Source organism: Aplidium turbinatum, chromosome 8 (genome assembly GCF_918807975.1).
Source record: "Aplidium turbinatum chromosome 8, kaAplTurb1.1, whole genome shotgun sequence".
Classification (NCBI taxonomy): domain Eukaryota; kingdom Metazoa; phylum Chordata; class Ascidiacea; order Aplousobranchia; family Polyclinidae; genus Aplidium; species Aplidium turbinatum.
This window is the reverse complement of record NC_137479.1, coordinates 27874996-27888103: the sequence shown is the minus strand read 5'-3', so window position 1 is coordinate 27888103 and position 13108 is coordinate 27874996. Positions and strand designations below refer to the sequence as shown.

At 37.5% G+C, this 13108-nt stretch overlaps 1 protein-coding gene across 1 annotated transcript; it reads left to right on the top strand.

Moving 5' to 3' along the window:
* Window positions 1–231: 231 nt before the first annotated feature.
* On the top strand, window positions 232–13108 carry LOC145776225 (uncharacterized). The gene is made up of 20 exons (XM_082587626.1): window positions 232–361; window positions 710–844; window positions 1254–1322; window positions 1635–1807; window positions 2502–2625; window positions 3114–3246; window positions 3832–4001; window positions 4199–4429; window positions 4709–5003; window positions 6195–6265; window positions 6968–7159; window positions 7999–8074; window positions 8364–8437; window positions 8813–8982; window positions 9182–9309; window positions 9810–10045; window positions 10430–10585; window positions 10922–11060; window positions 11341–11487; window positions 11980–13108. The coding sequence occupies exons 1-20, from the start codon at window positions 232–234 to the stop codon at window positions 12179–12181; spliced, it is 3051 nt and encodes a 1016-aa protein (XP_082443752.1). The 3' UTR covers window positions 12182–13108.

Genomic DNA, 13108 nt, shown 5'->3' with positions numbered 1-13108 from the left:
GTCATGATAGACGATGCCTTATTCAGGCATGGTCATTGGTCAATCATCATGATGATAAGCTAGAATAAAATTTTAAACTTCAGTCCAAATTAAGTTAGGCCTATCGAAGATTTTGTCAGAAAGCTTACAAGAGTAGGTTTATTCTTCATTTTAGCTTGCAGCAAATTCTTTAACAAAAACAGCATAAAATTCATAATTGAAGGTATTTTTCTATGGAATATTTGTTTTATGATGTTTTCATATAGTCCAGGATTATATCTTCACAAGAAAAGTGAGCCTGAAAGAGAAAGGCATGAGCGCCTTAGAAAACAACTGTTTTTCTCCAACCCTGCTGCAGCAAGAGCTGCATCAGTAAAATGTAGTAAGTTTAGTGTTTTTCTATGTTTGTATCATAATAGCAGATATTTTTGAGAAATTCTACCTTAGTTTTAATGTAAACTTTCTCATATATTTTTATATTTCTATTCATTTTACCAGATAAAATCTGTAAGTAAAGAAAAGAAAACAATATATAAACCAAACAGTGTTTGTTACAAATAGACATTTGGAAAAGTGAAAATCTTGATAAGTTTTCTGACATTATGTTGTCAGATATACCTATTACCTACTGTATGTTGAGAGCGTGAACTATTACCAGGAAACTACAAACTGAAAACTAAAATGTGTGTTAGTTCAATGACCTGCTTACTTGTATTATTCACTTTTTCAGAAACAACTCCAAAAAGTAAGACACACATTGATGTTATTACTCCTATTGTAGTAAAGAGAACATTTTCTTGGAGAATTCCTTTAATTGTTTTGTTTATTCTTCTTGTTGCTGGGACTTCAGTGGCACTTTATTTCTGTAAGTATTGAAGTGATTATATTAAACAGCTGTTCTGTGAATAGTATACGGTACTAACTGTAAAAATTTTGTCAAATCTTGTAGCCTAAGGCTCCTGCACTGTTACAGTTGTAGTACTAACATTAATAGAGTGATAACCTAAATTTTGTCTTCTGAAAGAAATTTAATGTTTGTTATTTTACAATTAATCCTGTTATAGAAATCCATTGTAGCATTGCCAATTGTGCAACTAGTTGAATTTTTATATCTGAGAGTTTCTTATATATATATATTTCACAAAAGACGTCAGACATGCACTGCTGAATAAAACATTGTCCTAATAACAACTAAGCATTGGTTGTCTACAATGATCTTGTTGAGCCTATCGGTGATTTTGTTCTGATGTTCTTTAAATTACATTTTTCTACAGTTTTGCAATCAACTGACTACTGCCATTTTGATCATGAACCATCGGAATATGAAATAACTTTATGTCAAAGTATGACTATTACATATAACTTACGGTATCTTTACTTTGTAGTTTCAATCTACACTTAATTCACATAGTAAAAGCTGTCAGGCCACAATATACAGTATATAATAATTATATTATGATCATATTTAGCCTAATAGATAAAATGTAATTTAAATGTTATTTAATTATAGTACATACAATTTATTTTATTTAATCATGATTCATTTTTATGCATTTACATTAGAAAACTGTAATAACAGTCTTTAACTTTTTCAATTTTGCTGTAGCTTTGTTTGCAATGGCGCATTTTATTGTATTTTTGTTGTGTATTTTTAGGACAAAACCAGAGCCAAGCTTGCGTTTTTGATGATTCTCAGTGCACCAGTGGTTGTATTCTTGGCTACCAAAAAAATGAATTTTCATGTCCCATTAGTTGTGATTGTGCTGTGACTGGCCATTTCGAAAATGATATTTCTTTTAATCCTAATACCATTCAATCAATTTTATCAGTAAGTCAACCACACAAATGCCACTTAAAAATGAAAACAGTATTGCATGCCATGTCAAAAACTGTAGTGGATTTGATGCCGTGGAAGCTATTTATAACATATTTGAAACTTATCATATCATTTACAAATACAAGTAGGTATATATAGTCGGAATGGCCCGTTTCGGTGAGTCCGATTCGGTGAGTCCGATCCCTTAACGGGGGATTTTTTCATTTTTTTTTTAAATTATTGGGTACCGTAGCCTAATTATCATTGCCGTTTTAGGGTTAGATGTTAGGAACTCATCGAATCGGACTCACCGAATAGTAGCAGACCCTTTTATTTGCACGTCTTCTCCATGTTATATAGTCACAAAAAATATATGTCATCAAATTTAACGTAGCCAATGTTTTAATGTCCACAAATGCTGAGCAGCCTATTACAAATACTAATATAATATTAATACACAAATATAAATACTAATCTCCACAAATACAAATAGGCTACTATACCTGGGTCTGCTACTTTGATAACATATATTTCTTGTGACTATATAACATGGAGAAGACGTGCAACTAAAATTTAGTTCTAAAATATGAAAATATGTATAAAAAGGCATTTCTATTGATGAGCATTGATAAATAATTATAACATTTTTGTATTGCTTCCAAACGATTTTGTGATGTTAGAGCTCAGGCTTTTTATTTTACTATAGGCTTATATTAAAGAAGAAGACAACGGATTTGATTTGTATTTTAAAGGCAACAAAATGTTGCAGCGTTATTGGAAACAAAACAAGGTGACAGGAAAATACAGAGTCCCATATGTATATGCAACTGGTCAGTTTTCATTTAATAAATTTAATGACAACACTGGTCAACACAATTTTTGGTGCAACAGAGATAAGCGGGGTTTTGGAGGTTTTCGGGTTTTTGGAGGTTTTTTTTTTTTTTTACTGCAGCCATCACAACTTAAAATGTGATGGCTGCAGTGAAAATATCAGATTTGGTACGGGGAAACAAACCTCATTTTTAAACTCAACTACCCAAATTTACCTTAAAAACATTTTTTTTGTTTATGCACCAGAAGGTTGGTTTTAAATTGTTGACCTGTGTTTTAATTAATACAATAATGTAATTAAGGACTGCAGTGCTTAGGTTTGAGTACTTCTTTGGTTTTGCCTTTTTTTCCAGTTTGTTGAAAATAACATAGAATTAACAAAAACTAAATGAGCGCAGCAAAGAGCGTATTAGCACTTGTCTTAACATTTAAGGTAATGTACTGTGCATTTCATCTGATCTTTCACCATTGCTTTGACTGTATTTAGGAATTTCTGAGGATGCAAAGTATATAATTGGTAAATCTATTTGGAAATTATCGGAAATAAGTTGCATTGATTTCTATTTGAGAACAAAAGATAAAGATTTTGTCGAATTTTCTTCGGATGGTTTTGGTTGCAAGTATGTAAAGAGTTAGCCTATGGTTCATAACAGAAAAGTCTTAGATAAGTGTAATTTGAAATAGTTAGCTACATTTTATGTTTCTGTAGTGTTATGCTGATGAACTGTGGCAGAATTTGTGGTGCGATACTGACATATCGCTGATTGGATGATCTAAATGACTAACGTAGGAGATTCATCGTTATGGTTAGCGAATCGTAATTGCTCGCTGTACAAGTGGAGTAAACAAGCTATTGCTCGCTGTACAAGTGAGTGAGCTGTACAGTGTACAAGTGAGCTATCAGCACAAGGCTGAGTGCCTTGTGCTGATAGCCAGGAAGAACACTCCCTTCTTCACAAAGTCCTCCCCTGGCGCTTGCTGGTGTTGTTGGCTCTTTTCTTTTCACAAAGATAAGTGTTAAACAGACCGGTAAAGGGCTGTGGCTGATAGTCTGTGGCAGAATTGGTGCGATACTGACAAGCCCAGCCTCATAGGCGAAACACGGTGATATCACTGTCAATTCTTACTACAATCGGCTGACAAGAAACATCTCTTCTTGTCTGTTAGATTATGTATTGATTGCATTGTGACGTTTTGGTTTTTAGCTCTTTTCTTGGTCAACAAGGTGGAAGGCAAACCGTGATAATAGGAAACGGCTGCGAGTCTATTGGCTTGGTTCTTCATCAGCTCCTCCACACTTTGGGCTTCTGGCACGAACAGAGCAGGCACGACAGAGACGAACACGTGAACATCAATTACGAAAATATTGCCCAAAGTGAATTCCAATTGTTTTAAGTTTTACTCATCATTCATAAGAACATTAGGCCTACCTATTTTGATGTTGGGCTAGCTATGTTCTACAGACGTCTAACTCGTGCATCTAAGCGCGTTGTGTTAAAATTCAACGTCATTTCAATCTAAAAAACACCATTGTTGCAAATCTGCTTTCATTTGATAATCGTTAAATTTCAGATAACTTCATACATTTTGAGAAACGCGGCTTGACTGGTTGGGTGTCGGGAGAACCTTATGAGCACCTGTCCATCATGCATTCATATGGATATTTCTTTTCAACCAATGGGAAACCAACCATCATAGATAAAAACTATTATTCTCCCGTGGAGAGCCAACGTTTGGCTTTCACTGAGACGGACATCAAGAAACTGAATGAAATATATAATTGCAGCAGTCCAGATACCTCAGGTTCTTACGCAACACTTATGCATAGTTGATGGCTGTGGAGAAACAATCGTCTTTTTTAATTTCACTCAGGCTAACTTAGCTGTTAATCAACAAAGCTTCACGTTTTAAACGTGGCGAGACTGAAAGAGATAGTTGTCTGTTCCTTGCACTTGTATTGATACAAAATAAAATAACCTACTACCGTACCGTATGGATTTCATTCGTTTTGTTGTGTTACTTGTGAGCACAGTCTTGTTAATCTGCATATCCTATTCCTCAACCGCACTATATTCCTGCCAGAGTCAATCAATCAAGTGAGAGGGCGAGCACGGCAAGAAGTGCAAGCTCCACCTCTTGGAAACATTGGGGCTTGGGGTCACTGGTCGACATGGCAACTTTGCTCTTCTTCCTGTGGAATAGGTCAAAGGGTAAAGGTCAGAGAGTGCAAAAATTACACAGGAGCCTTACTGAATAGACGTTGGTGTGAAGGGGAGTATTTTGAGATGGAAACTTGCGTGATGCAGCTTTGCAGCCAAGGGCTGTGGTCATCCTGGTCTTCATGTTCAGTGACGTGCGGAGTTGGAATAAAGCACAGGTGTAGTTGAGCTGTTTCTCAATGTGAGAGGTAGGCCTATATAAACACGTGAATTCAAGAAGGGCCCAATTCCCACAAAGGTGTTTGTGAGATAAAGGCGTTTTATATATTTTGGTCGTTTACTTTTGCGGTGGAATTTCGATGATGATTATATGCTTAGATACACAGTTATACACGTAAAAAGTATTATGCCTGAACATGTCACTCGGTGAATATTCTGTGGAAAAACTATGGTAAAAGTGAAGCCCAATTGCTGGAGTTGGGCTTTTCTTAAAATCAATGGAAATATTAAGGGGTGTATTTTTCATGCGTAGGCTTGAAAAATATGGCCACCTTTTCAGTGATCATTCAGAAGACAAGAAATCGGAAAAGCATAAAAAGTGATATTTGAAAAAAAATGGAGTTGGGCCATTTTTGAATTCTCATCCATACATATTGTGATAGTTCAGCTTAGTTTGCACCAGAAGAACGTACATCATGTTATTTAACCAAATACCTGGTGAACAGCCTCATTCAATTTTTAGCACGTAATTTTTTTCTAAACAAAAACGTAACAAAAAAAAGCACATATTGATATGTCAGCAATGTGTAGTTGAGTCTGGAGCTCAGTTGAAGTTTTTCAAACAGTAAACGAAATAAATTTTCGGTACGGCATGCAATAGACTGAGTTTCGTTTTTAGCAGCATGATTGTTAATTATTATCTCACAAGTGTAGATTGAACGTTCTTTTTCAGCTTCGTGCTGGTGCGCTGTGGAAATAGCGGTTTTTCATAAGCTTTTAGAACACAGTTCCATAGTCTGGAGCAAATTTCGAAAGTTCGTGAAAAACTGCTATTTCCACAGCGCACCAGCATTAAGCTGAAAAAGAAGATTCAATCTACACATGTGAAAGTTTGAGTAGTTGCTTGTTGTTACGTGTTGGTCATTGTCTTCCTCTACTTGTGAATGTGATGCTGAAGAACAGACCGCAGACCACATCATCAACGATGGCACCACCTTCAATCCACTTAATGGCGTGGAAGGCCTGCGTGTCTTGGATAATGAAACAAATGACTGACTACTCTCTAGTAGCCTTCCAGCTTAGTCCGGGAGACATTGTGAATCTGGAGTGGTAAAAGGATAGACCCTCTGCCCAAGAGGCTCACACGATTACGATGTGCGCTGTTCCACAAGTAATTTACATTTTTACAGATCTTCTTGTTGTTCTCCAAATGAGCAATATGAAGAAGAATCATGTTCCTTAAAGATATGCCCACACTTGCGTACGTCTTGCTAGTTTCTATATTCTTTTGTGCCGCTAAAATATCACAATCTTGTTTTTATTTTTAACCTGCATCACTTTAGTGGATCAACTGGTAGATATCTTTACTTGATACACGAAAAGCATAATTTGTAGCTACACTTTAGGTCTATACTATCTTGTTAGCAGATTGAAATTTTGCATGATTGATGAAGTAATTATGCAGCCTATTGTCTGTTTGTAAATTTGTCAAATACTACTTACGTGTACCGTTTTGTTGAATATTTCCTTCCTGTAAAGCAGTTGTTGGTGTGTTCATATCAAGTTATTTTCTGTATTTAAACTCTTTGCGTCAGTGCTAGGGCTCTGTCTTTCATCATCCTCGAGACAATGACGCTAACTCGGACTAAACGCCAGGAAAGGTTCTGAGTACCCATCGCTTTTCATGACCAGACCACGAGTTTCGTTTCGTACACACTTTATGTTAAGACGACTCTTCGTGTGTTACAAGGCCGTAGCTTAGAGCACCACGCAAGCTCTTGCTCTATCGTTGAACCCGGCCAAATCCTGTGCAGAGCATCTTGCTTTTAGGACAGGTCATTCAAATAGATGATACACGGTTTGCTTCTGTCCGCATTTGCAACTTGTGCTTCCCAAGTATCGCTCTTGATGTTAGATAACAATGAATAAAAGCAATATATGAAAGTTTGAGTACTTTTTAAAGTTGGCAACGAGTGGGGAGAATGGGTGGCATGGAGCAGATGTTCCCGATCTTGTGGCACAGGATACCGACAGCGAAGGAGATATTGCTACAACATGTTCTACAATCTACTCGACGTACGAGAGTGCCCCTTCACAGTGCCAGGCAGCACACAATATGGGAAATGCGCCACTGCTACGTGTGGAATTAAATCAGGTGGACTTTCTCAGCCATAATATATAGTCTGATGATCGTTTGTTGATGTCAGGTTTATACTTTGGTGACCATAATGATGATATGGATAATATTTCGCATACTTTCGATGCTTTAGTTATGATGTTTCTGCTATGGTAATAGTTAATGCCATCTGTTTTATTTTTGTTAATTTCACTCCAAACCACTGCAAATGGTGGCCGAGTGTTTTCCTGTATTTCCCTTCATCATCTCATATCATGAAGAGAACAATCTAATCAAAAAATAAAGAGCTTGAAGTGTAGAAACCAACTCATGTTCAGAAAACGCTTCGAGAACTAAACTGTCTTCATCTTCAGTGCCATTGAAGTCTAGTTGCAAATATATATTCGGCAGCAGTGGCCGAGTGGTTAGCGCGTTGGGCTCGCAGTCGAGAGCCTGCGTGTTCGACTCCAGCCACCCGCACTGCTGTTGTTTCTCTGGGCAAGAAACTTTACGATAATTGCCTCTACCCAGTGATCGATTTCGAGTAATGGGTATAGTACCAAATTTAAGTCATAAGCAGAGTAGACAACCGGAAACAGACATTGCCGTCGGCTGCAGCGTGGGTCAGGTGTACGTCGGAAGGCGTACACCGATGCATAGCGCTCAAGTCCGCTTTCCCGCAATGCAGGATAAAGATAAACAAACAAACAAACAAAAAATATATTTAGAAGAATTTTGTCTGTCGCTTTGTGACGCCTAATTGTGGATTATAGTCTTGACGTAACATACCACGGAAATTGCTGTAAAAATGTACAACGTATGATTTTTCTTATTTGTGGTTGTGAGCGCTTGGCGATGACTGTCTTGTGACGTTGCAGTGACCTACACAATATGGTTGCCATGGGACTCATGGAGCGATTGTTCCACCCTAGAGGGGAGTGGAGTGCAGGAAAGGTAGGCTATTCGATTTTTGCAACAAAATCTAATGTTTCATCTATAAAAATAATCCATAGAAAAAAAGCACAGTCGGAACAAACATTATTAAATTTCTTTTAAAGCTTAATATGTTCTGGCGTCGGTATGTACTGCTCTTGTAGGATGTTTGTATATGGTATTCAAGTGTAGGCTATCTGCTTGAAGAAATCACCAAAGGACATCAGTGAAAAGACGAGTTTACTTAGAATTAAAAGGTTGGGCCTGTATCTGCTGCAGTCGGTGTGTTCTTGAAATGTGCTTTGTTCAGGCGCCGAAAGTGCATTGACTGCCAGCAACTGCCTATAGTCGAGTCAAGAAAATGCATCGGAGAAAGTTTCGTTGGTGAGTTTTTTGCTAGTTGTTGAGAAAGTGGTTTTGAGTTTGATTTCAAGCAAATGCCATTAGCGTATATTTCTTTAGCACCCCGCATTGTAAATTCTCCAACAAGGAGCCATGAAAATCTGTATGCAGTAAAACATTAAAGTGCTTTTGATTAAAATGAATAGTATTTTTTAATTATCTAGTAGACGTGGTTAAAAAACATCTATCACAAGTGCAGCAAGATCCTAGTGACTACTGTCGTTACTCTTCGGTGATATATTGTGTTTAGAAAAAAACGAGTGAATATGGCGATTGGAGTAGTAGCCAGATGCTTTTTAATCAGAAATGAAACAGGTTCAAAAAATCTGTTGCATATATTTGCTGTTAACATTTCAGAAGGAACATGGGGAGAGTGGTCGCCTTGGAGTAAATGCCCCTTAGCGTGTAACGTAAAGCGGCGCAGACAACGCGTTTGTTACTTTAAGTTCAATCAAATTGTACGAAGGTGCCCAGGGGGGACCGACATCATCGGAAGAGGCTACGAATACAAAAACTGTTCCTTAACAGTGAGTTGAATACTTTGCCTAGCTGTGTTGACTATACAAGATTTTTTTTACGTTAGCGAACATGTGATTTTGCTTTTTCAAACAATTACTGATTATTGCTCTGGAATATTTCAATCCGCTGGCGGTAAAATAAAAATCCTGCTGTTTTAAAAAACAGCAAGTTTCTCTCGCTATGTTTAATAATTATTTTTTTTCTCAGAGCTGCGTCACTCAAAAGAAATTGTTATTTCCAATTGCCAAACTGGCGCTGCATGTCAACTCAACATGGACTAAGTGGAACTCGTGGAGCGAATGTTCTGGAACATGCAGAGGTTCTTTGGTGTCGAGGTATTGTGACATAACAGTGTGAAACAAACACATTCAACGTTGTACCCGGTCCTGATCATTGACTATTTACTACAGTACTTAATTAATATTTGCCGTCTATTGTCCATGACCAGTGATATTGCTGTATTTCAAGAATTTATTTAGGCTACTGGATCAAATTCTTCTCTTCTTCGTGTGAACCTTCTTTGCCACTCCAGGGGTTGAGGAGCTCTGCCTTTTACCTTTTCATAAAAGGTGTAATTTCGGTTGGTTTGTCATTTTTAGTTTATTTTGGGTAAACCAGCTAAGTGTTAACGCTATTGTAGGTCGATGATTTTGCAATGTGATTCTCACTTTCAGCAAAGGGAAAGAATCTGCAGACATAGTTTATTAGAAATTAACTCTTTATAACATCTGTTTCTTTAATTTCATAAAGAAGACGGCACGAGAGGTTTCAAATATACTGAAGCCTTGTCTTTCTAATTGCAAATGCTGTTTATACATTAATTTTTTTTGCACAGAGAAAGGCGGTGTTTGAAAGGTGAAAAGAAATCTCCCGGTTGTCCTGGTGACGCCCGCCAATCCCGGATGTGCGGAGATCGTTTTCCGCTTTGTAAATTTGGCGAACATGACGAAGACCTGGTCATACCCCGCACCCAACCATCTAGCACTGTTGCTTTTAACACTTCCACTCTATTTGTTCTTCAAACTGCGGTACTGGGAGCTACCCTGAATCTACCAACTACATCCTATCCAAGTAAGAAATGCACTACAGAGTTGGTCTTGTGAAACAAGACAAGCTTATTATGAAATAACATTTTATTTTTCTGGATTCGTGTCTATGTTAACGGTTTCTCCAAAGTGATTTTCATCACCCGGTGATTAAAAAAGTTTGCATGATTAAATATTATTTTACCACAAAAGTATTACAGTTTTAAATGCGGAAACTTACAGCATGATAATTTTTAATGAATTTGCTTGCTGTTTTTGAACTCGATTTTCATTCAAATTGGCCAAGCATTTCAGTATTTTGCTTCATTCGCATCATTCATGACTTTGCGTGATCGACGTGTTGACGCACCGACGTAATGTGTCGTATTGACAAACTGATGCTGTGTGACGTATTGACTTCCTTTCTCAGTCCAGTCTCCAGCGTGGAGTGAGTGGCTTAGTTGGAACAGTTGCCCAGTGACGTGTGGTAGCAGCGTGACGACCAGGTTTCGTAGCTGCCTCAAAGAGCAGTGCGATGGAAGTTGGATGGACAAGCGGCAATGCCCCTACGCGTCTAGTATTTCTGGTATAGAGTTTTTTTATTGCGTTAGGTCTGATATTTTTTTTTAAATGTTTTGATTTTTTTATATTATATATCACTAATTTTGTTATAATTTTTAAAGAAATTTTTTAATTTTTTTTTTGATAAGTGACGACAAAAGAATAGGCGTTAGTTCGAGCCCATTTTTTAACAAGACCATCACGTGCTTAAATTAACACGAAAGTTTCCTTACTTGCTTTTTTGATCAATGAATTTGAGTTTTCCACCATCAAGCGTAAGTTCAGACATGAGGCAAAACGACGGCAAGCGTTAAAACAAGAACAAATTTTAAATTTTTCTGTGACCTGAGTTGATGTTTAGAGCCTTGCGGAAAGACGCTGAACTTCATCTTGTGGAAGAAGTGCGTGTATAGATATTGCAGACACAATCGCTACTATCGCGTTGGTAACTTCAATGACGACTCACATGGTGACGTAGTGTGCGTTGAACCCTCTGAGATGTGAGTTTGTTAGTGATGGCAGACGACATAACTCTCAATGGGATAAAATTTGTTTATATTTGCTGAATGATAGATAGACATAATGGCTGTTATAAAGCTATGAAGTTTTTAGTTCATAAGCCAATTATATTTTTAAAGTTTGCCTTCCTTTTATAAAGCCAAAATTTCAAATTGTAAAGTGTAATCATATTGCCTTTTAATCTTCTTATAACGCCACTGTCTTTACTTTTGGTGTAGTTCATCATAGTTGTTCGTAACACATTTGACGCTTGCTTTACAGACGAGTGTACCTCGGTAGCAAGACAGAACTACCGAAGCTAATCGGACGAACTCGACACTCTCTGTGTGGCAGCTCTTACATCAACGGTACTTTGGTGGGAGATTTAAACGGGGACGGCTACGACGACTTGGCTTGTCCGCATGAAGGGTATGGTGCTATGGGCGCGAGATTACTTGTATTCAAGGTTTTTAATACTTAGTGGATTTTGCCATGTTTCTAAGGTTGTTCTTGGCGTTTTTCAAATCTAATTTTCGTTATCAATATTTTGATTTAATTTTGTTTAATCTTTAAAAATGTAATGAATAAAAAATTTGAATAACTTAAGTTTGTTATTTTTTGCACTGAATATTACTCAATGAACTTTGCTTTGTAGCCGATTGCTACTGTATTAAGGATTTGGTAAGTTGCATGGCCTAGTGTTCAGAACCCTAGTACTGCGCTCAAAAGAGTGCCGGTTCGACACCGCTCAAGAGCATCAGCTGCTTCTTTGGCTGACACTGAGATGCTTTATGGCGGACAAAAAGATTAGCTTACGATCCACTAAATCTAAACTTTCGACCATCGGGTGTAGCCTTAACCTGAATATGACAAAAAAAAATCAAAGATTTATAAATAGTTATATTTTTCTTTATGTTGCAGACATCTAGCAGTACTTTATTTTAACCCGGCATCGGCTTTCAAAGGCCAAATCCCGATTGTGTATCAACATGTCTGCTCACCGAAGGCTTCAGTTCATCTCGGGTTTATGAACAAAGACCTTAAGATGGATGTCATATGCTCAGCAGTACCTGAACTCTCGTTGCCGGAAAGTATTGTCTTCAACGAAATGTTGATAACGTAGGTTTTAATCAAACGCTTTGAAGATGAGCGGTGGTTTAAACGCCAGTGGCATTCGGATTCGCTAGAGGACGCCTGCTGTACGCTCAGGACCAGCTATGAGGACCAGTGGATTAGGCTACTAACCAAGCCAGCCAATCAGTCCTTTTCACATTGATTTAACATCTGTAAACGTCTGCAGATGTTGCCTGAATTACTGCTTCATAAGCAAGAAGAAGATCAATGTAAAAAGGACTCATTTGCTGACTGGGAAAACGTTTCATAATTGTTTGTGAAAAATTCTTTTCCATTCGATCTACCTAGACATTTCCATGTTAACAGCATGAGGGCTTGGATGCTGCCGCTTCAGGTTTGCAGTGTCATGCCCTACCCTACGCTATCTTTTGCATTGATTGTACTGTGTCAATGTCAGTGATTCAAAGCTTTTGGAGCAAAGTCAGGTTTCGTGCATTATTATTAAAGGCTTCATACTTCCAGCAACTAACAATGTTACTGATGTCACCGCATTCAGTATTGATTCACAATTTGTGTGGTGGAACTATCGTGTGGTTTGAAGACTATTTCCGATGCTTTTGTGACAAGGCAATTGTGCCGCCGTAGGCTCCGTTTTTTTGTTAAATAATCTAGAAACCATTGCCTTACAAAAATACACAACCATTATCAGAAAACCTTCACAGTATTCTCCTAGTTCCTTAATGGAATAGGACGCTTTCGTGTAGGCTACCGATTAAACAAGCGTAGAATCTAATCTAAAAGAAGACTGAGCTATTTTATGTCGGAGAGTTTGCCATTGGCATGACTTGTAAAGAATGGTTTTGAGCGAATTATTGGTTGCACCAGCAATCGCTTATTTTGCCTTTTAACGTTTTTCGTCAAATCGTTTGTCTAGTTTTTTTGTTCTTCACGAGAGGTAACCTGAAATACATTATAT